Raw genomic sequence first — 21,462 nt, forward strand, 5'->3', positions numbered from 1 at the left:
CTCTGAACATGAACATGTATAATCATTGATATGGTGAAGAATTCTGTAAGTAGACTGTTATTTAACATTTATGGAAGGAGTGTCCAGTGTCAGCTTCAGCAACTTCGGTGGGCAACACACCACTTCATCATTGATTATTTTCCTATAACACACATCCTGTCACAACACAAAGTCACAGAGACATGCCTATACTTACACTCTCATTAAGAAATCCATATTTATTTATTTTTTGGGGTGTTTGCAATTAATGAATTGCAATCCGCACTTGCCCACCTCCTTGTCTCTGTAGACCAGTGTAAGGTTTCATAATAAACCCTGTCATGTGTTCCTTTTTCTTTTCTTTTTTTCCCAGAAGTTGTAGCTATTTGAGGTTAAAAGCAAAGGTGTGTTGTTTGAAATAATTTTCCAAGAATAAGACTTTCGCTCTGCATTGCTCTGGGCTGAAGTTCATGTTCTTAAAACATAAAAAAAACACTCTTGTATTGATTTACTACAGAAGTCTCAAAACTGACACTTTAAGTGTTCTTGAATAAATAGCTAGAGGAATTAGTGAAAGCTTTTTATTTTGCCAGCACTCAGATATTTATTAGTAATATAGATGCTGTGGTATCAAACGAGTAAATCTGTGCTATAGAAGTAAGTACAGGTATGTGCACATTAAATGCGACCCATATTTCAGCCCGAGAGTATGGAAATATGTTTTGAGTGGTTTTTAGACTTTTAGGTGTATGTATTTGCTTGTCATTTCAGCCCACCTATGCATCTCCATTGTTACCTGATCACCATCCATTCAATATTCATTACAAACCACATGACATCCTTTTAATCTTTAATCTAATCCACCCATCTAGTTCTTTTAACCACTGCCCCGTTTCTTTACATCCATTCTCACTTCACTTTTCAAAGTCGAAACAAGACAATACTCCATCCATCTATTCTTTTAACCATTATTCCATCTCATCCCATTTATTCTCTCTCTCTCTCTCTCTCTCTTTCTCTCTCTCTCTCTGTCCTTTCTTTTCTCCCCAATGTGTAAATCCAGCTCTCGGTTCTTCAGGAGCAGCCTCAGAGAGACACTACCGATGGCGCGTCCACTCTGGCTGTGCCAGATTTGGCAGTTCTGTCCTCATGTCCCGGCACTCCATCAGCGGTCCACGGTAAGCTCGTGGCATCACCCGCTGCTAACCTGAAGCGCTCTACAGGACTTAGCCGCCATGCCAGCGCTGCAGGGTTTCCTTTTCAGACTGCCGGAACCTGGGGCTTCAGCAGGAACCAAGCGAAGGGCTCTGAGAGCACCGAGGGGACAGCCATCGACGTAGAGGACATCCCGCCTTTACTGAGGGACGTGGCACGCTTCGCAGAGGCTGTGGAGAAGCTCAAGGATGTGGTGCTGTGTGAAGGTGGGCCCTTGGGTTTCAGTTCTCTTTTTTCTGATTTTGTTTCTGATTGGTAGAAAGGTTTAAAAAAGTTCAGCATGAAATCGAGGTTAGGTGGACCACGCATCTGTCTCAGCAACGACCTTCATGGAGTCAGCACTCATCTTCCCATGTAGTTGGAGTATGTACATACACAGAGACTGTAAATAGACAGAAATGTGTCAATTTAACACACCAAGAAATGTCATGTTTTATCAGCTATTAAAAACTAATTCAGTTTTGTCAAGCTCTATTTCTCCAACAAGGTTAACATCATTTTTCATTCATGTCAAGAGAAGTTCTTATTTCGTGAATGCAACAGTAACAATAACACTTACAGAAGCAACAATAATTAGCACTGTAAAGAAGGCTGCATATGAATGAAACATATGTTTTATACATTTTTAAATATATCAAAAATACAAGAATTTATGTTTTCGACGTAGTTTTGCCCTTGCAGACAAAACTCACACATCGGAAAAGAGTTCTTGAGTGGAGATCGGTGTGCCAGATTTAGTGCCATTGCGACCAAAGATGGCCACCGAAAAAAGTTCTAGCAATGTCAGGAATTTTTTTTACTAAAGTCTCAGAGTGTGAACGTGCCAAGAGGCTTGTCTCAAATCATCTAAAAAGAGAGGCTGACATAGGGTTTATTCGAAACTCGTGAAATGTTCATGTTTGCACTACGGATTGGGGATATAGACTTAAAAATATATCACGATTTTTCATGGTATTTTTTGCGGTAAAGATATAAATGACAATATGAAAATAGTAACATTCAACACTAACAAGTCACATCAGCATACAGCTGTCTGATTCACATCTGATCTTCTGTTTTTTGAACCACTTCCATATTATGGAGGATGCTCCTTTTTTGGGGATTAATTCTTCTTTCTCGTTGGAACTCTGTTTTCTGCCATGCTTGTTCTCGTTCTTCATGTGAGATGCTCACACTGAGGTGTGTAAACATGTCATGAACTGTATGGCCAATATCGCGGGATGACAAATCCTTATCATGGGGAGGAATTGTACTGGTATATCATGGACGATATGATCTGGCACAGTGCTAGTTTAACAAGTGATCATTTAAAATAAAAATTAATACAACTTTCCCAACATGCCTGTCAGTGAGTTGCAAATCTACCACGAATGCTAATGGGTTGAAAAATGTCCTTATTACCTCAAACTCACTTTAAAGAATGGGTGTTCCATGTATTACCCAGCTACACACTCCTTCAGATTCCTCTTCGTATTTTAAAAACTTTTGTCTAGGCGTAACATTGCTGCTATTGTACAGAGGGCTTGTTTCTGTTTATACTGCCTGAGCCTGGATCGTGCTGATTGATGACATAAGCAGAAATGCGTTATTAGGCACAGGTCTATCATTAGAGGATCTTCACTGTACAGTCTGACATGGTGAACATGTTATCACGTAGTCTGTTGTAGAATTCAGCCCAGATCATCTCATACAGTGTGACAAGTAAGAAGTTTAAAAGACTACTGAAATTACAAAATGGGCTTGCATGATGTATTCGTGAATAAAAAGTACTGATTGTAAAACATTTGTTTTTGATAAATGGGCACAGTTCTTTGAAATTGACTCAGCCTTTTGAATTGCATAGGATTTCTAGATCATCTAGAGGAAGTCTAGATGCTTTTATGTGTATATATATATATATATATATATATATATATATATATATATATATATATATATATATATATATATATATATATATATATATATATATATATATATGAACTATACAATTTTTTGGTGCTTTCTTGAAAGTTATTGACTCTCGACTGTGCAATAATTCTTTGGAAGAATGACCATATCTGCTTTTTTTCTCTCTGTTTCCATGGTGATAAAGAGGAAGGAAAGGAATGGTGCGTCAAACGTTTTTGTTGCGACTTGTAGCTCGAGATTACACATGTCTGCTATACCTGCTCGCTGAAGCTTAAGAATCTCTTTAGAGTAATAAAACAAGCAATAAAATTCAAATTGAATATGTATAAAAAAGTAAAAAGTAGCCTGGATAAAGATCCTTTGGTTCTTTAATCACTTTTACTGTGATCTTATTAAGTAGGATGGTACCACAGTGTACTGCTTTGTAGGTAATAAGGCAGCTACCTCCCAGCACTGATGGAGCACATAAACAGACAGTCCTCAATTAAGGAAATATAACTTATTGTCTTCACCCTTTTAGTCTGTAATTTTTCCTGAATTATCTGGAATCCCCCCCAAAAAAAGAAGGAGCAAATTTCTGGTTGGTGTGTTGAAGGCCAAGCAGCATTCACTCATCAGCCCTTCAGGCCTGACGCACTTCCTTTAAGCTCTGCTATTTTCATCAACACTGCTTCCTGTTTACATTCTCCTGCCTGGGCTGGCCATAGAGACAGAGGCACAGCATCATCACGCGGGACTTTACTAGTCAAATCCCCCGAGTAGGTCCCCCTCTAACCCTGCCAAACCATTAAAGGGTGACTGAAACATATAGACAGTTAGTGACAGTGATGGTGAATGAAAACTGACAATGAATTGGAGGAAATGTCAGCGAGTTAATGTAGTTTCATGGTAAATTTCACAGTTTCAGTATTGCAGAGTTTTGTCAGTTTCTGAGATGATCACATTAATCGTTCCCTCCATAAACACTTTGGAACTGTTTCACTAAACAAGTCCTTCCTGAGAAAATCCCAGCAAGCCTCATTACAACAATCATGTGTTGTGGTCAGAAGAGACCAAAACCTTATTGGCTATGAGCACTATCAACATATCTTGTTGTATAAAAAGAGAACTAAAGGAAAAGCCCTCAAACCCACAGAGGAGGTGGATCATCCATGTTTTGGGGTGAATGGGCTCTGTGGAGATTTCTGATTAATATCAGGATATTATTACCTCAAACCTGGTTAAGATATGACTGTAGATAAATCTTTTAAAAAGGTAATGTCCCAGACAGTCAGTTACCAAAAAAGAAAAGTAAGAAAGAAAGAATGAATTATTCAGTGTCAGAAAAGAAACGACATTCAAATGAACACAGACATAGTTGCATGATGATCAGTGCTGTTTCACCAAATATTGACTGTAGGGGTGCTGATAGTTTTAAAACGATTCCATGTGCTCAAGCTCAAAATACCACTTATTGCATGTTTTTAATAAATATTCATTTTTGCTCATTTTCAAAAAGAATGCTAATAAGTCTGGATTTAATTGTATATAATATAAAAGAGACTTTAGTAAACACAAAACTGATTTAAGTAGGTTAAGTGCACCTGAGGGGTTAGAGTAGCCTTTAGGATTAAAGTGTGCATTAATATTCAGCCAGCGGTGGCGTGGGAGCTTCTTCCCGAGGTCTGGAGAGATAAGCTGTAATCTCGCTGACAGTTACAACAGGAAATTCAGTGCACTTCTGTAAATCACTCTGGAAATCAACTTCTGCTAAATGCTGCAAATGGAAATTTCCTTTAACTTTCTAACAGTAGACTTGTGTATACAACACATGAAAAGAAAAAAAAATCACATCCCACAGATCAGCTCTGTGTGTACAAATGTGACTGTGTGTGAAACAGAGAGAAGCCATTAACTGAAAAATGAAGAAGTACCACAGAGAGTGTGATCGTTTACTGACTCTGTGTTAGACAGATAAGGTCTGCCATTGTTTTCATCTGCTGCTATTGCCACATTCACTCATGTGTCTTATGTGTTTGCTTGAGCGTGTGTGTGTGAGTGTGTGAGTGCACATGGGGGTGGTAAAGAAAGAGAAAAAAATAATTAAAAGAAAGGAAGAAAAAAGGTATATAAGAGAAAGAAGGAAAGAAAGATGCAGTCAATGAGAGACAGAAAGAAAGATGGAAGAGGCAAATTAATATCAGGGCCAGATGTAGATTAATATCAAAGGCAGATGTAGATTCATATCAAAGGTAGATGTAAATTAATATCAGCAGGTTAATATCAGAGGCAGATGTAGATTACTATGAAAGGCAGATTAATATCAAAGGCAGATGCAGGTTAATATCAGAGACAGATGTACATTAATATCAGAGGCAGATGCAGATTAATATCAGAGGCAGATTAATATCAGAGGCAGATGTGGATTAATATCAGAGGCAGATTAATATCAGAGGCAAATGTGGATTAATTTCAGAGGCCGATTAATATCAGAGGCAGATGTGGATTAATATCAGAGGCAGATTAATATCAGAGGCAGATGTGGATTAATGTTAGAGGCAGATTAAGATCGGAGGCAGATTGCAGAAACACAGCAGTTCTCTGTATCACGTCACACTGTGTGAAAATGTCTGTTTTGTGGTAATACAGCGCTATTTGGATGTTTATTTCTTTATAACCACACCATTAGTGATGATTGTTGCAAGATCTTGTGGTCAGAGATGTTCACATGTTCTCTGTCTGAGCTTTGTCTACACAAACTATGCAAATCATGTAGTTCTTTAAGAAGTTACTTGAGGACAGTCTCAGTGACTCAGACACTCCTGAGCGTCTATAATGACGTGTGTGCTGTGTGAGAGGTGAGCAGATTGTAGGGGATATTCCACTTTAACACAGATCAGCAATGCTGTGGAAAAGATGAGGAGCTGGAGCAGATACTGTGGGCTTTGAGAGAATTGAGAGAAGTCGGATGGTACAGGCACTAAGCAGTGCAGACATCTATACATTTTTCAGTCATCAGTGTGTCAGGTCATAGTTGAAAAAAAAAAAGATCAGCCATGGTGTGTTTGCTGTCTGAGGTCTGCTTCTTAATTTTCTGCTCAAAGAAGAAGTAAAAGAAGCTCTTTTGCTTGTTTGAAGTGGCTCAGACGAGCAATTGTTTAAAAATGTAGCACCCTATTTTTTTGCTTTGCATTTTTTCAGATGCCCCCACATGCAGGATGCATTTCTGTGATTAAAGAGAACAGCACAAAGACTTTGCTGTGAAACAGAACAACTTCCTTTGTTTCCCAGGAGAGGATGAGATTTCAGTAGCCCAAGCTGAACTCCGCACTTTCATAATACAGCTTTATTTGTGTGAAGTAATGTCAGGATTTCCTTTGTTCTTGATTGCTGACTACAAATGTTGGACCTGCCGTATTCATGAACTCACTTAGAAGTTTGTTGACTTTAGTAATCATCATAATTGTATTCTACCAAAATCCCAAATCTCGCCCTTGAGCGTTTGTGTCGAGGGCCACGGGTGTGCTTTAGGTTAAATATAGTTGTGTAAGCCACATGCAGAAGATTTATGTGAAAAGGCAGACATAGAGGAAGAGAGGCCAGTTTTTTGCACTGCTTCCTCATGCACATACCCGGCACAGCAATCTAAAGATCTATGTGCTTACTGGAGACTTAATACAGTGTGTTTCCTGTGTTTGCACATATTTGTGACAGGCGGAGTCATTAAATGTTTATGTGCTAGAATGAAACTTTGAGTATCAACTAATATCTATTTTTTACCAATATTTTTCTTGTCAATCACAGCGACACTGGCCGATCACAGGCACCTGCGAGCTCATGTCTGTGGAAGAGAGCAGATAGCACTTTCCTCCCGTGTGTGTTACACTGCCCTGTAATGCAGCATGCGCAGCAGTTTGAAAAAGATGTGGTTGCTTGGCTTCATGTGTTTCGGGGGAAGCACGACTTAACCTTCACCCTCTCCATTTGGTGGCTGTTGTATCATAAGGGAGAGCTGGATGGTGGGTGGGAATTGGCAGATGAACAAATTGGCAAGAAAAATGGGGGAAATAATAATAATAATAATTAAAAAAACTACTAAGCTTTAGAATGTTTTTTTTTTTTTTTTTTTTAACTGAAGCACTTCACTTAAAAAAAAATACTTAGCTACGACTTTTGTGGGGGTCGGCTTATTTCAATTTGCCCAGATTAACTAGTTCGTGTAATGCAGATGCGTGCTTCGGTGTACCACTGTGCTGTATCCTTAAAACAGCACATGAACTCAACACATTAAATGCTATAATTCATACGATGCTGTTCAGCCTTATGTGACAAATAGTGCCATGAAAAAAAGTAGTATGTACTTTCTGAACTACTCCTCAAATTACTTATCTTTTCTATGCCAGTAAAAAAACAGCCTTATGTCTGTTCCCCTTCTCTTACTCATGACTTCTCCAGTGTTAAATGAAATCAGAGTGCAAAAAACGGCCTCTGTTATTTATGTGTGAAAAGGTCACTACATTACGTTTCAATTTATTACCAACCTAAACTATACACAGATAAAACAGACATTCGTGAGTCGTGACTAAAGGGGTGTGTCTTACACATTGGAATGGTATTGGTACCGCGCAATTTAGAAATGAAGAACGAAAAGAATATGTTTAAAAACGCCACAGTTTTTGTATGATACACCATCTCAGTACGTCAAAATTATATTGAAGTGATTCCTAACCATTTCACCCCTGAATGGATAATCATGAGAGTATGCATACGCATAGCTTACTGTTACTATAGTAAAGGATGTAACTTTCATGCGGGAGCAGAGGCAGCAGTTAAAATACACGCTGTGAGTAACATATATGGTTTAATTTACATTTTTGTGGTCGTAAGTTAGTTGTTCAACTTCAGAGTCGTTTGCTATTTTAGTTAACAGTATTTTATCAGCTTGCTTCATTCACACTCAAGACTTAAAGTGACCTCAAGACGATAGGTAAACTTCATCCTAATCATTTCACCGTAAACATTTCATTTTGATAAACTGCGTGGGAAATTTATGCTTGAGATACAACTATATTTAAATTATGACATTTATTTTCCAAGAAAAAGTGTCTTTCAAACACTTACAGTATCTCCCATGCTTTCGGCCAATTGAGTGCACGATTGCATGGTGTTTCCTGCATTTAACCTACTGGGCATGCTCATGCATTAACAATAGTATGACCTGTTTTAGGGGTGGTCACATTTATGTTGACTTTTTCTTTTCAGTTAGACTGAGCAATGCGAACTATTTTTCACTATTAAAACGCCCCCCCAAAATATTGGATTCTGTAAGTCTCAGGAGAGGGAGATGTCACTGGTTGACAGGTTACTGGCTCTTGCCTGTCTTCTTATAGTTTGACTTCTTTTGTCCCTAAATTTGGGGTGTGTTAACATTCAGTGTATCTGAGCTGGAGTGTGGCATTTCAATACAGTTTTGTCGCTAATTTTAAGCTAGCCACCCTGACAAGACACTATAAAGTACTATTAGCAGCTCAGGAACATTTCTTTGTCACCAAATCAATGACCATGTTTTTTTTTGTTGCAACAAAAATTAAAATGGAAGAACATTTTCCTGGGTTTCCTGTGCTGTTCCGCCAAAAATGTGTCATTGTTGTGAATACAAACAACCCTGCCTCTTCACACCCTGTGCACGAAAATACCCAAGAAAAAACTGATTCTGGTGGTCCAAGATGGCTGCCACCATAACGTTACAGCATTCAGCTACACAATGAAGTTTTGTTAATGTTTATGCATTTCAGTGAGTCATATTGTGTGCTGCACCACATTGGCAGGAGTGTGTGACTGAGGAATCATGGGTTAAAGCTGATATTTAAAAAGGTCTTGGTGGGGTTGACTTCAATTTTTCATTAGCAATATTAGTATCATAGTGCAAAACCAAAGAAGCTAGTCATATCAGTACATCCTGTGTATGCAGAAAACTGTGTGATCCGTTTACTGTCATAAATAAACTCTGCATTTCTCTCTCTCTCTGTCTCTCTCTCTCTTTCTCTCTTTGTAGATAAGGAGTCTCGGAGGGCGGTAGCACATGAATATTTGGGGGAGGTGTTGCGCATCCTGCGGCAGGTGATCAGCACCTATCCTTTACTCAACACTGTGGAAACACTCACCGCTGCTGGCCGGCTCATCTCACAGGTCAAAAGTCAGTATTTCTGAAATTTCAGAAAGCCTAAATATCATGTACATATCTCAGTTACTTTTCCTTACTACTGTCATCACCAGATAGTGATTTCCACATTATGTGCATTTCACTATAATTGAATATGAAATTATTTCGAAGCAGACATAATCCGAATCTGGACCTACAGCCTCTGAATTTTTGAATTCTGTCAGCCCCAGACATGCACTACTGATTGAGTGATGAAAGTAACAAGTACAGAGAGATGGGCGAGTGAAACTTCACGCCTTTGTCATCCCTCTCTCATAAGACACTGGCGTTGCCACATCCTACACCATGGCAACGGCTGTCTTTTGATCCACCAGCTGTTTTTAGAGGGTATAGACCACAACTATCATGCTCTGTTTCCTAAACAAGGTGGAGATCAGTAACCACTTATAACACACTCATAACACACACTTGGAGCCTTGTGGAGGGACTCGAGACTTATAAAGAGTTTATGAAGGTATAAAGAGGTGCTATGACACCCAGTATATTTTTATTTGACAAAAGTAGTCAGCCCTTTTTGAGCTGAAGTGAAGATACCATTACATAACATGCCTAGGAAGTGTGTTAGGTTAAGCATGTGATAGTTTTTACACTATTGACTCATATGCCATGTTTATAAAAGCACTTTATAGCACATTGCTGAATTCTCAAATTTGATCAGAAGGTGTTGATTAATTTTCTAGAACAGTAGCTCTGACAGTAGTGCCACAGGAACTTGGGTAGAGGACGTTCTATATAATTTTAGATATAAAATGTATGATTGTTAATATGATGAGGTGTCTCTAGTGTTAATGCTGTGTAATGGTAAGTAAGTTTTTCACTATTGAAAAATCTTCAGCACACATTGTTTTTGGGTGAGAAGCTGCATTTTTTTTATCTTATTAAATTAAGCAAGGAAAAGAAAAGTTGGTGAGGGAACGACTGTTTATAGCTGCTATAACGTAACTAATAACAGGAACTTGTTTTTTTGCGGAAGTTCCAGAACATTAATGTAGCTATAAATGGATAAAAAGTATAACGTCATTTTTTTAAATAATAAAAATTGCTATGGCATAAGAGGAATAAAACATTTCGGCATGTGTTGTTACAGGAAATATAATCAAGGCCTTTTTAACCCTTTTTAAGAGTTTTGTTTACTCAGTTATGTAAGTAGGCTACGTTTATAACTGTTTCCTTAACACTACAGAACATCAGTCAGTATACGCTACTACTGTGTACTGCAGTTTATTAAGGTAGGCAGAATCCCCCCTCACTCAACCAGGCCTCCCCTTCCAGGACCCCATTCAATTTTCAAGATACACTAGATGATGAAAAAATTTTGTGCTTTTTAAACATCCCATTCCAAAGTAGTTCCCCCTTTGCTGTTGTAAGAACCTTTACTCTTCTGGGAAGGCTTTCCACTAGATTTAGGAGCGTGGCTGTGGGGATTCGTGATCATTCAGTTACAAGAGCATTAGTGAGATCAGGCACTGATGATGGGTGAGGAGGTCTGGAGTGCAGATGGCATTTCAGTGAAGACATGGTTTGCCAAGGTTGGAGTGGAAGAACTCAATTCATCCCAAAGGTGTTCACCTCAACCCCACTGAACACCTTTGGGATGAATTGAGTTCTTCCACTCCAACCTTGGCAAACCATGTCTTCATGGAGCTCGCTTTGTGTGCAGGGGCATTGTCAAATTGTAATGCTACAGCATACAAATACATCCTATGCAATTGTATGTTTCCATCTTTGTGGCAACAGTGTGGGGAAGAACTACATATGAGTGTGACTGTCAGGTGTCCACATACTTTTGGCCATACAGTGTAACTTAGATTTGGATTTAAGGGTACATGACTTGAACATTTTTTTCACCTACCCTATGGAGTCCATCAGTGGAAAAGGAAGCCCAGTAGACCGCTGCTGACCTGACATTATTTGCATGGATGAATCCAAGCACAGTGGGTGTGGCTCAATGATGCTACCATGTCACTGCCACTTCCTAACTGACCAGGCTATAAAGTGGTAGCTAATGTTGTGTAATAATGTATGGCATGCTAGTTAGCTAGTGCATTAATACACACTAAGGGAAATGATATATAATCATTATCCTCTTTCTAATGTAGTACTAATGTAGTACTAATAGTCAGCAAGTCAGTAACTAACGTTTCAGCTATGAGCTACATCCCATGTTAAAGATATTATTTGAATCTGCCTTGATGCAAAGTCTGCTTGTTCCTGGCGCCTTGGATACTGATTTGCCCACCACTGTGTCTGGTGAGCTGGTTGTTCCTCTTTTTAAACTGTACATCCCAACAGATGGGCTACAGTTGGTAATTATATGCCCAAAAAATGGGTGGTGTACTTAATAAACTGGTAACAGAATGTATGTAACCAAAAAGATGCAAATTATTCATATTTAATTTAAAATGCTTTTCACTGAGAAGCAAACCATTACTTGGGAAATCTGAGAGAAGTCCTAATTCCTGCCTGTAAGAAAGTTTTTGTCCAAAAATGACATCATTGTGTCTAACATCTATAAAATCTCCTGAGCAAATTCTTGCATGTATAAAGCTTGATGCCTAAATGGACCTTCTTGCCTAATTGCCTGTTCTGAAGTGAAATTATATTAAGGTATTGTAAAGGAGGAGGAAAATACTTTTACAGTGACAGTACAGCACTTCTTTTTTACTGAAATGTTACTGTTGGGTAGCTCTCCAAAGCTGTTGTTTGAGTTACTGTCAAACAGCAAGCAGAAGTAAGTTCGAGCTGGTTAACACCATTGTCTCGTGTACCTTTCACACACCACACAGCATTGTTTCACATGTCCTGTGTGCAGGCTTCAGTTATGAAGGCAGCAATGAGGCGCAGAAGAAGGACTTTGAAAAAGCCATCGAGACCATCGCAGTCGCCTTCAGCAGCAAGTGAGTCCAGTAGCGTCTGAGCTACATCATGTGCTTATTTATTCCATGTCAACACTTCCCTTTTTCAGATTGAGTCTGAAAATCACAATGCTGGGTATGACTGGTTCCCGAGACCAACTTCATCATCTATAAACCGGGTGGTTCCAAAAGTGTGCCTTCCTGATAGTAGACATTTATAATGAAATGGTTTAACTGAAATGTATTGAGGTGTTTGCCTCACTTACGGTTGCGTAGGAGCGTGTAGTGTGTGAGGGGGTTGCTTTAGGAGTGTTTGAACGCCAACTCATGGACAAATCCTTTTACACCACGGTGCTGTTGAATTAAAAAAATCTGATTGGTCAGAAGATGCGGATTAATCTTCTATAAAAGCAGCTCTGTAATTCAGATCTTTTTTTCTCCATGGAACTTTCCAGTTTCTCAGTAACATGACAATTTTTTTTTTTTTGTCTTATTAACTTTGAGAGAAAAAAGAGAGGATGGTGAAGGAACAGCTGTTTATAGCTGTTATAACATAAGTGATAACAGGAACTAACATGTTTTAATACATTATCTTCTCTATAGTAACAATTCATTCCCAAGAACACAGCATATAATCTAAGACTTTAGTATACAGGTTTTTTAAAAAATGTTTTGTTACTTATCAAAGAAAAACATATAATCGTTGATACGGTGTAGCTTTCTGTAAGGAGACGTTTACTTAACATTTTTACCTGAAGGAGTCTCCAGTGTCAGTGCTTTGGAACAGTCAGTAAGTTTTCCTCCATGAGAAAAAAGTCTTCTGGACAGAGAACTTTCTGGTTTCTCAGTAAAAAATTTTTTTTTGTCTTATTAACTTTAATACTTTTGGTATTTCCCTCAGATACCATCCTCATGTTCTACACTCACAAAGTCACACACAGATAAATACAGGATCCAGGGTGGAAAGCAAGCTTCCTCAGTACTTATAATGTATATTATCTCACCATGATTCAAAGTGAACTATCTCTGTCTGTCTCTCTATCCCTCTGTGTAGTGTATCTGAGCTGCTGATGGGTGAGGTGGACAGCAGTACCCTCCTGTCTTTGCCTCCCACTGAGAAGAGCAGGGTAAGAGAGAGAGTGTGTGTGTGTGCATGTCTTCGTGTGTGTGTGTGTGTGTGTGTATATGTGCGCGCGCATGTGTGTGTGGGGGATATAAAAAGGACCACTGGCACAAAGCTAGCTTTGTTAAATTATTTAGGGAGTTTTTTCGCTACACATTCACAAACTTGGCCAAACAGGAATCAACAGAACTCCCAACTTAAAAAGTTACTGAAATATCACAGTGATGACAGGAAAAGTAGCATCAACATTACAGCACACAATGACACAGCGACGTTCCTGACATAAAGGGCATTGATGGAGGGTTTTGCAATTTTATCAGCTGTAATGACAACATGCAAAATTGTACCATGACAAAATTAATTTTGACTATCTGTCTATCTATCTATCTATCTATCTATCTATCTATCTATCTATCTATCTATCTATCTATCTGTCTGTCTGTCTCTGTCTGTCTATCTATCTATCTAGACATGAGTTATGCATTAATAACAAGAAGACATCTGTTTCCACAAACAGATCACCTAAATGCATAATCATGATCCAGAACTTTGTGTTGATGGCCAACAAAAATAACGTGTAGCACTGGAGGAAGGGATGAGATGGAGAGAGAGAGGGAGACAGACAGACAGACAGACAGACAGACAGACATCTATGTTCTGCTTCAACCACAGAGGTGTAGCAAAACTATGAGCTCCTACAAGAACTAATCAACCATCCAACCAACTGTCTGTGTGCACAAAGGGAGAGAGAGAGCACGGCGGATGTTATCTATAGTGTGTGTGTGTGTGTGTGTGTGAGTGTGTGTGTGTGAGTGTGTGAGTGTGTGAGTGTGTGAGTGTGTGAGTGTGTGAGTGTGTGTGTGTGAGTGTGTGTTTGTGTGTGTGTGAGTGTGTGTTTGTGTGTGTGTGAGTGTGTGTTTGTGTGTGTGTGTTTGTGTGTTTGTGTGTGTTTCTGTCTGTTTGTTGCTTCCTGTTCTAGGTTTTTGTCATAGCTTCCTCTTCTAACTTTCTTGAGCAGACAGTCTCCAGTCGATTTTTACACTACCTCTTACTGTTTAATTCTGTCTTCAGCTTCAGGAGGAAAGCTTTCTGTCATTGCCTTCTGTCATGAGTTAAAATTCTGCTCAGATCCACTGTAGTTGCAGGACTGAAATTGAAATTGAAGAAACTGAAGGCCATGGAGGTCAACCGAGCCTCACAGTAAACCTGACGTTCATTCTAACGTTCCCCATAAGATACGCTCACATGACTGCAGATAACGCCTCGTTTAACTAGAGAAATGTCGGTTTCCGCTTTCCTTATACTTCTGGCAAACACTGAAGCTATACTTAGCATGTGTGTTTTCATCAATTCCCTTTAAAAAAGTCAAGTTATTTGTGTTGATTTGTGTAGATAATGAAGGATATTTAAATCTGTTAAAGTAAAAAACTTTCGGTTCTTTGTTTCCTCTTCAGTCAGAAAACCAGTGTCTACTTTCATATCATAGTATAAAGTGTATAAAAACTTACTTGTATTATGACATCTTAGTAGCATATATTAGAGTTTTATAATATGGACAAAAAAAAAACGTTTTTGTATATGCTAATACTATCTCTGAGATCCTCTGAGAACTCTGGATGCTTTCAGAACCCAGTAGAGTGAGTGATTGTATGTTCCTGGCTTCTATAATATTTTTTAAAGCAGTGAAGCCTAAGCAGGAGGTCAGTGAATTTTATTTATTTATTTATTTTATTTTAATTTTTTTACAATTTTGTCACCTGGTATTTTTCCAGTCTTCAACTGTCCAGTTTTGGCAAGCTTGTAGACTCTGCGACTGTAGCCTCAGCTTCCTGTTCTTGGCTGACAGGAGTGAAACCCGATGTGGTCTTCTGCTATTGTAGCCCATGCACCTCAAGGTTCGCCATGTTGTGCATCCTGAGATGCTTTTCTGCTTACCACAGTTGTAAAGAGTGGTTCTTTGAGATACTGAAGAACTGCTGTCAGCTGAAACCAGTCCGGCCATTCTTCTCTGACCTCTTTCATCAACAAGGCGTTTACGCCCACAGACCTGCCACTCACAGGATGTTTTTTTTGTTTTCCGCACCATTCTGTGAAAACACTTCCACAATGACCTCGATAACTCAAAAACAAGTTAGCTTATAAATAGTAAATAACTTGAGCCTAATAAAGCTTTAGGGCTCCAATAAATGGCTGGAAACCACTGCGCATATTTGAATAATGAGCCTAATATTTGAATGGTTGGACTTTATTCATTAAAAAAAAATCGGTACTGCAAGGTCCATGAAATTTATTAATTTTACAGTTAAAGGTATCCCTGGCTTCAAAAAGTTTGAGAATCCCTGGCCAACGTTATGATAAGGATTAACAAACATTATATTGTCCAGCTGTGATATAATGATTTGTATATATTCTGTGTGTGTGTGCGCGTGTGTGAGCAGTCTATGGAGAACCTGTGCGGACTGCCAATGGGACAGGGTGTGGAGGGAGGGAGCCGATGCGACCACGACGACTGTAGTGAGTATTGGATCGACAGATCTCTCTCTCTCTCTCTCTCTCTCTCTCTCTCTCTCTCTCTCTCTCTCTGTAGCCTGGCTGTTTTCCTCATTTTCATGTTTGTGTGTGTGTGTGTGTGTGTTTCTCTCAGTGATGAGCCCTGAGCAGGTGGATATCCTCCTGCAGCACAGTGAAGGAGGAGTAGATTCAGCTCTGGGCTACGCAAAGGCCATCGCCAAGTACATGAAAGACATCATAATCTATGTGGACAAGCGCATTGCACTCGGTAACTGAACACACAGACACTTCAGTAGCATCCTTCCTTTTGTATTCTTTCACTCTATTTTTATCTCACTGCTTGGACCTGACCTGACGCACACAGATGTGAATTTAAATAAACTAGTAACACAAATAGTTTTGTAACATGTTCTGAATTTTTTTGAATTTTAGAGATGGAGTTTGCTAAAGGTATTCAGAGGCTATATCACTCAAGCAAGCAGAGCTTCACACAGGTAGAGAACGTGTGTGTGTGTGTGTGTGTGTGTGTGTAAGACTGGTTATAATATTACAGTGTTTTGCTGTTTTGAAAATTAAGACTTGTTAAAAATGTCTTAATTTTCATAACACAACTGCATTTTATATTATTGCTGCTCTCTCTCTCTCTCTCTCTCTCTCTCAGACCCCCATGCCTTTGCTGTCGATCTATTCTCTGGCTCTGGAGCAGGACTTGGAGCAGAGTACGGGTGTGCAGCAGTCCATAAACTCTGTGCTCACACACTCCTTTCTACAGGTAGCACTCACTAATAGTTATTACACAGAAGTGCATCCCTGATCCTTGCAAATGTCCATTCAACACATGTCTATAAGTAAAACAAAACAGCATGTAGACTGTAAATAATGCTGAAATTAAACACGTTTCTAATTTTATTCTTTGCCTCTAAACTACTTCAGCCTCTGATGCAGCGCAAACAGGAACATGAGAAGAAGCGTCGAGAGATTAAAGAGCAGTGGCAGAGGGCCAAGAGGAAACTGGTATGCAGCCTCAATCGCTTATATTCTCTGCCTGTTGGAATTATACGCTTCAGAAGATTTTATTTAGACATGAAGAGATTTAATAATCCAGACACATTTAATAATACATGTGTCTGGATAGCTTTATACAAGTACAGTGAAATTAGCTCTGCATCTCCCTGAAAAAACTGTGTAAAAAGTGCAGTGTGTTATGTGAATATGAACGTGTGACACAGTGTGTGCTTGTCGGTACATGTACAGGCAGATGCCGAGAACAACCTGCGTAAGGCACGCCAGTGGTACCTGACCCGCTGTGAGGAATACGAAAAGGCACGGCTCGTGGCCAATAAGGTGGAGGAAGAACACAGTGGAACAGGAAGTGGTTCCACCCACAAGACTCTGGACAGGAAGAGACGACATGAGGAGGAAGCTCGCAACAAGGTCAGTTCCTGTTACAGACAGGAAATGACTCAACACCACAGATTCACAACTTGAGGAACAAATTGTGACTTGTCTACACCTCACCTGATCTGAGTTGTTGGTGAACGATGCAAAAGTGTTGCAACAGGAAATCATGATGTGAGGTCTTTACATGCAGCAAGCGGTTCCATCCACATATATACAAATTCTGACTGTTTTTATAAAGTGGCAGAATGTGTAGAGTCATGAGTGGTGTGTGAAGCTGGTAGGAATGATAACATTGACCTTGGAAAGGTAAAATAAAAAAAAAATAAGGAGTGCTCACGTTCAACTTCTGTGGTCCTTAGTAGAAGCACTGTGTGAAAAGCCAGAAAGTAGAGCATTCAAGTGCACACCTTTAACCTTTTAAACTCTCAGCCTATTATTCAGCTGTTTATTTTAAATATATTATTCAGTAACTACTATAAATTATTCAGTACATACAGTAAGACTGATAGGAAGAGAATGTAGTTACAAGCGTGAGGATTGTTAGCCTAGACATGTCAAGGGGTGGAGGGATTTTAAGTGGTTACGCAAGGGTAACATAACACAAGTATTTATAACCACAAGTTTTCATGAAGATTCAGGCCAGTAGTAGCAAGTCAGAGTATATAAAATGATTTCGTTTTTATCTGACTCTATACTGCTTCTAAATCTGGACGGATCTCAACAACTTGAAAACATGAAAAAAGTAAATACAGGGCATAAGTAGAGAAAAATGTCAGATATACATTAGAGGTAGGCCATACAATAAATATCTAATAAAAAAGTACAGGGCATGCTATTATAGAAAAATTATCCATGACAGGTTAATGAACGACATATCTTGCTTTTTAACCATTTATAGTAGACCTGTTAGTCTTGTTATCACTTATTTTGTAGCAGCTATAAACAGTTGTTCCGTCACCAGCCTCTATTTTTCTTTCTCTTGAAGTAAATAAGACAAAAAGACACAGATTGTCGTGTTACCGAGAAGCAAGAAACTCGTCTGTCCAAAGGACTGACACTTTGTAAGAGTGGACTCCGTCTATAAATGTTAAAGAAACATCTCCTTACAAAAACCTTCCCAATATCAACAATTATTTGTTGTTGTTAAATATTAGCACATTTTTATCCTTTTGTTTTTAGCATTAGCTTATATAGATTGTCTGCCATTCAGTGAATGAGTTGTTACCATAGAAACGATAACCAGTACTGCTGTTACAGAAAATTAATCTGACCTTCCAACTACTCAGAATCAGTGCTGTGGTAAACATTTGCATATCATATTTCTTGGTTTTTATGTGTTCTTTCCAGGCAGAGGAGGCTGAGGCCACATACCGCACTTGCATCGCTGATGCCACCACTCAGCAGCAGGAGCTAGAGGACGTGAAGGTGAACGTGCTGAAACAGATCCAGGACGTCATCAGACAGAGTGACCAGATACTGCGCGCAGTGAGTCTTCTCCCTGCATACGCACACTTCCGTTCCCACACAAAAATCCCCCCTCTACGCTAGCAGGAATGTGTTATTAAGTAGTTGAATAGTTGTTATTAAGTATTTTTGCACAGGTAGGGAACTGTCAGTTCCTTTTGGGAGATTTTTGAAAGATGATTTCCAACATTTGCAACAGACTACATGAATCCGAAAATGTTTTGCAGAATACATCATACTTATACTGTTTAATAACAAACAATATCATATTCTGGTGTATACCTTACCAAAGAAAAAAAAAGTGTTGTGTGTGTGAAACAGTCCTTCACATACTAAAAATGTTGTAATTGCTGGATGAAACAACTGCACCAGGAATTCTCTGTGGTGTGGTTAGATGAGGCAGGGCAGAAGCACATAAACCCAGCCTGATATTCATTAGGGGCAATCCAAGTGTCCTTATCAAAGTACCATGCGGGGGACAGATGGTAACAGACTGGAGTGATCCATAATCATAACACAGGAAAAGCAGGCAAGGGTGACAAAAAGGAAACTTGAAACTACGAAATAAGCAAACTAATGAAGGTGAGACACAGAACAGGTAAACACAATCCGGTAATGCACCTCACCACAGAGGCAGAGATAGGACTAGAACAGAAACAAAAGCACATGACGTGAACCCAAAATAAAACAACGTGAAAGCAGTGCTGGTCATGCCGGATCCCTGACGTGGGCTGAGAAAAGCAAATCTTAACAAATTTAGTGTTAAGTAAGAATAAACATTTATCTAGAGTAAGGCTGATTAATAATAAACACTGCATTTCATATGTGAAGGAATATGTGGGTTAGTTTCCCACACATTAAGCTGAAGCCTAGACTAAAAATGACTTTGAATGCTGAATCACCGCCGACACTGTGATTTAGTACAAGACCAGGCTTGATCAGTGTCTGATAAACTGGCCCTCTATTAATTAGATGAGTCACTTGATGTTTAGATGAGTTTGAGACACTCTAATTGTGAGCCTGTTGTTGTCTCTCCTTTTTTTCTGTCATCAGTGCACCATATCGTACTACCAGATCCTGCACATGCAGACGGCGGCGCTGCCTGTGCACTACCAGACACTGTGTGAGAGCTGTAAACTTTACGATCCTGGCCAGCAGTATGCTGCACATGTCAAAAACCTGCAGCTCAGCACGGAGCGCGTCACCGTGTTCCAGTTTGAGCCATACTCTGCCTCAGGCACACAGTGAGTTATTCCTTCATCAGAGAGTCGCTTATTACAGGGTGCTTCCATGCTTCGTTGTGCAAGGTGTGGCTGGCTGTGATGTTGATCACCACTGTCATTTAGCAGGGTAGTGTCCGGATTGTACTGTGGAGGAGAACGAAAGATTTTGAAAACGAATAACCAGCATACAGTATCTCTATATATTGTTAAGCAGATAAATTGTTTTTCTTGAATTGTGGCTTCATCTGTTTAAGCAAATATCACTGAGTGTTAATGTTTTAATTATGTTTTTTAGCAAAAATATAAACCTGTGTACAGAGATGAATGACAGAAGCAGCATAAATACGGAGTAATTATAAAAGATTCAGTGAAGAAATTCAAAGAAAAAGAAAGGGTAAAAACTCCCATGAAAATAGAAGGTGGATAGTATATAAGTATTAAAACACACCTGGGCATACTGTAGGAAATACTCAACGGTGGTGTGATGCGTTCCAACATGAATCAGAGTTACTGTTACCACCCTGCAGTTAATTAATTTCCTATAACAGCAAGTCACAACAATGATAAGTTTCATAAGAGCAACATATCTGTAATACTGTGTTAATGTTTTGCTCTGTTTAGTCATCTTGCTCGCACCCGTCAGGATAGCATCACTGACGACCAGCAGCAAGGCAACGCAGAGACCCCACACACCAATGAACTGGTGGTATCTGCAGAAGGGGGCGTGGTCAAGACCAGAAGAGGTCTTTTTTTTTTTTTTTTTTTTTGAAAAATGAAAAATAATGCATGTTGCATTAATTAAAGGATTGCAATATGTCACAGAATTCACCTTGATGCTTTTTTCAGTTTCTTATGGTGTTCTGGCTGTTTTTTGCAGATCGAACTTATCAGGCACATAAATCCTGGCCCTCGACTCTGAGTGACACAGACAGTGTAGGAGGAGGAAGTGGACTGGGTTCTCCTACCACCAGCTCAGGTGCCAGCCGCAATACTAACCCACAAACAGGCAGAGTTTACACCGGGGACAGTCTAGATAGATAGAAGAGAATACTACTTAAGAGACATGCACTACATACATGCTCAAGATCTAATGCAGTGTGTGCTTTTACAGGAGATGTCTCAAAGGCTCCAAGACCGGTGTCAGCTGGAACCTTGTCTTCCAACGAGGACATAGAGGAGCAAGATGGAAATGTGACATCTTTTGAACAAAGTGAGCACCTAACACACACTCTAAATATAGTTTTAAATTTGTGGGCATATGTTTATAATGTACACTGTTTACAAGTACTTTATGTACTTCTGAAGGATGCATTCACACAACTATTTTAACAATTTGAATAATTAGGCTAATTAATAAAGGATTACTCTGTCTTATATGATATAATGATATATGATATATATGATATAATATGTACAATATGCGTCAATACCAGAGGCAAAATTCCACGTTTTATCATTGAAGTACGCCAATATGAGTTATCACTCAGAATACACAGCAGTCTTCTACTTTTCTCTCCCAAAAAATGGGAGATGAGGCAATCAAATGACCCCCTGGAAGCTCCTCCCCCTTCTACCCAT

The 21,462-nt window shown here is 39.2% G+C and overlaps 1 protein-coding gene across 2 annotated transcripts in view; it reads left to right on the top strand.

Moving 5' to 3' along the window:
- Nucleotides 1-21,462, top strand: part of arhgap45a (Rho GTPase activating protein 45a) — a 30,252-nt gene that overhangs the window by 1,555 nt on the left and 7,235 nt on the right. The window contains exons 2-16 of one of the 2 annotated variants that reach the window (XM_034314748.2): nt 1,043-1,400; nt 9,140-9,280; nt 12,120-12,204; nt 13,217-13,289; nt 15,724-15,799; nt 15,930-16,064; nt 16,229-16,290; nt 16,458-16,568; nt 16,730-16,810; nt 17,051-17,230; nt 18,545-18,682; nt 19,715-19,905; nt 20,506-20,627; nt 20,762-20,860; nt 20,996-21,094. In XM_034314748.2, coding sequence (XP_034170639.2) covers nt 1,043-1,400; nt 9,140-9,280; nt 12,120-12,204; nt 13,217-13,289; nt 15,724-15,799; nt 15,930-16,064; nt 16,229-16,290; nt 16,458-16,568; nt 16,730-16,810; nt 17,051-17,230; nt 18,545-18,682; nt 19,715-19,905; nt 20,506-20,627; nt 20,762-20,860; nt 20,996-21,094 — 1,951 coding nt within the window. The remainder of the gene's footprint in view (nt 1-1,042; nt 1,401-9,139; nt 9,281-12,119; nt 12,205-13,216; nt 13,290-15,723; nt 15,800-15,929; nt 16,065-16,228; nt 16,291-16,457; nt 16,569-16,729; nt 16,811-17,050; nt 17,231-18,544; nt 18,683-19,714; nt 19,906-20,505; nt 20,628-20,761; nt 20,861-20,995; nt 21,095-21,462) is intronic. The other variant, XM_053227590.1, reaches the window with a different exon arrangement.

Source organism: Pangasianodon hypophthalmus, chromosome 21 (genome assembly GCF_027358585.1).
Source record: "Pangasianodon hypophthalmus isolate fPanHyp1 chromosome 21, fPanHyp1.pri, whole genome shotgun sequence".
NCBI lineage: Eukaryota > Metazoa > Chordata > Actinopteri > Siluriformes > Pangasiidae > Pangasianodon > Pangasianodon hypophthalmus.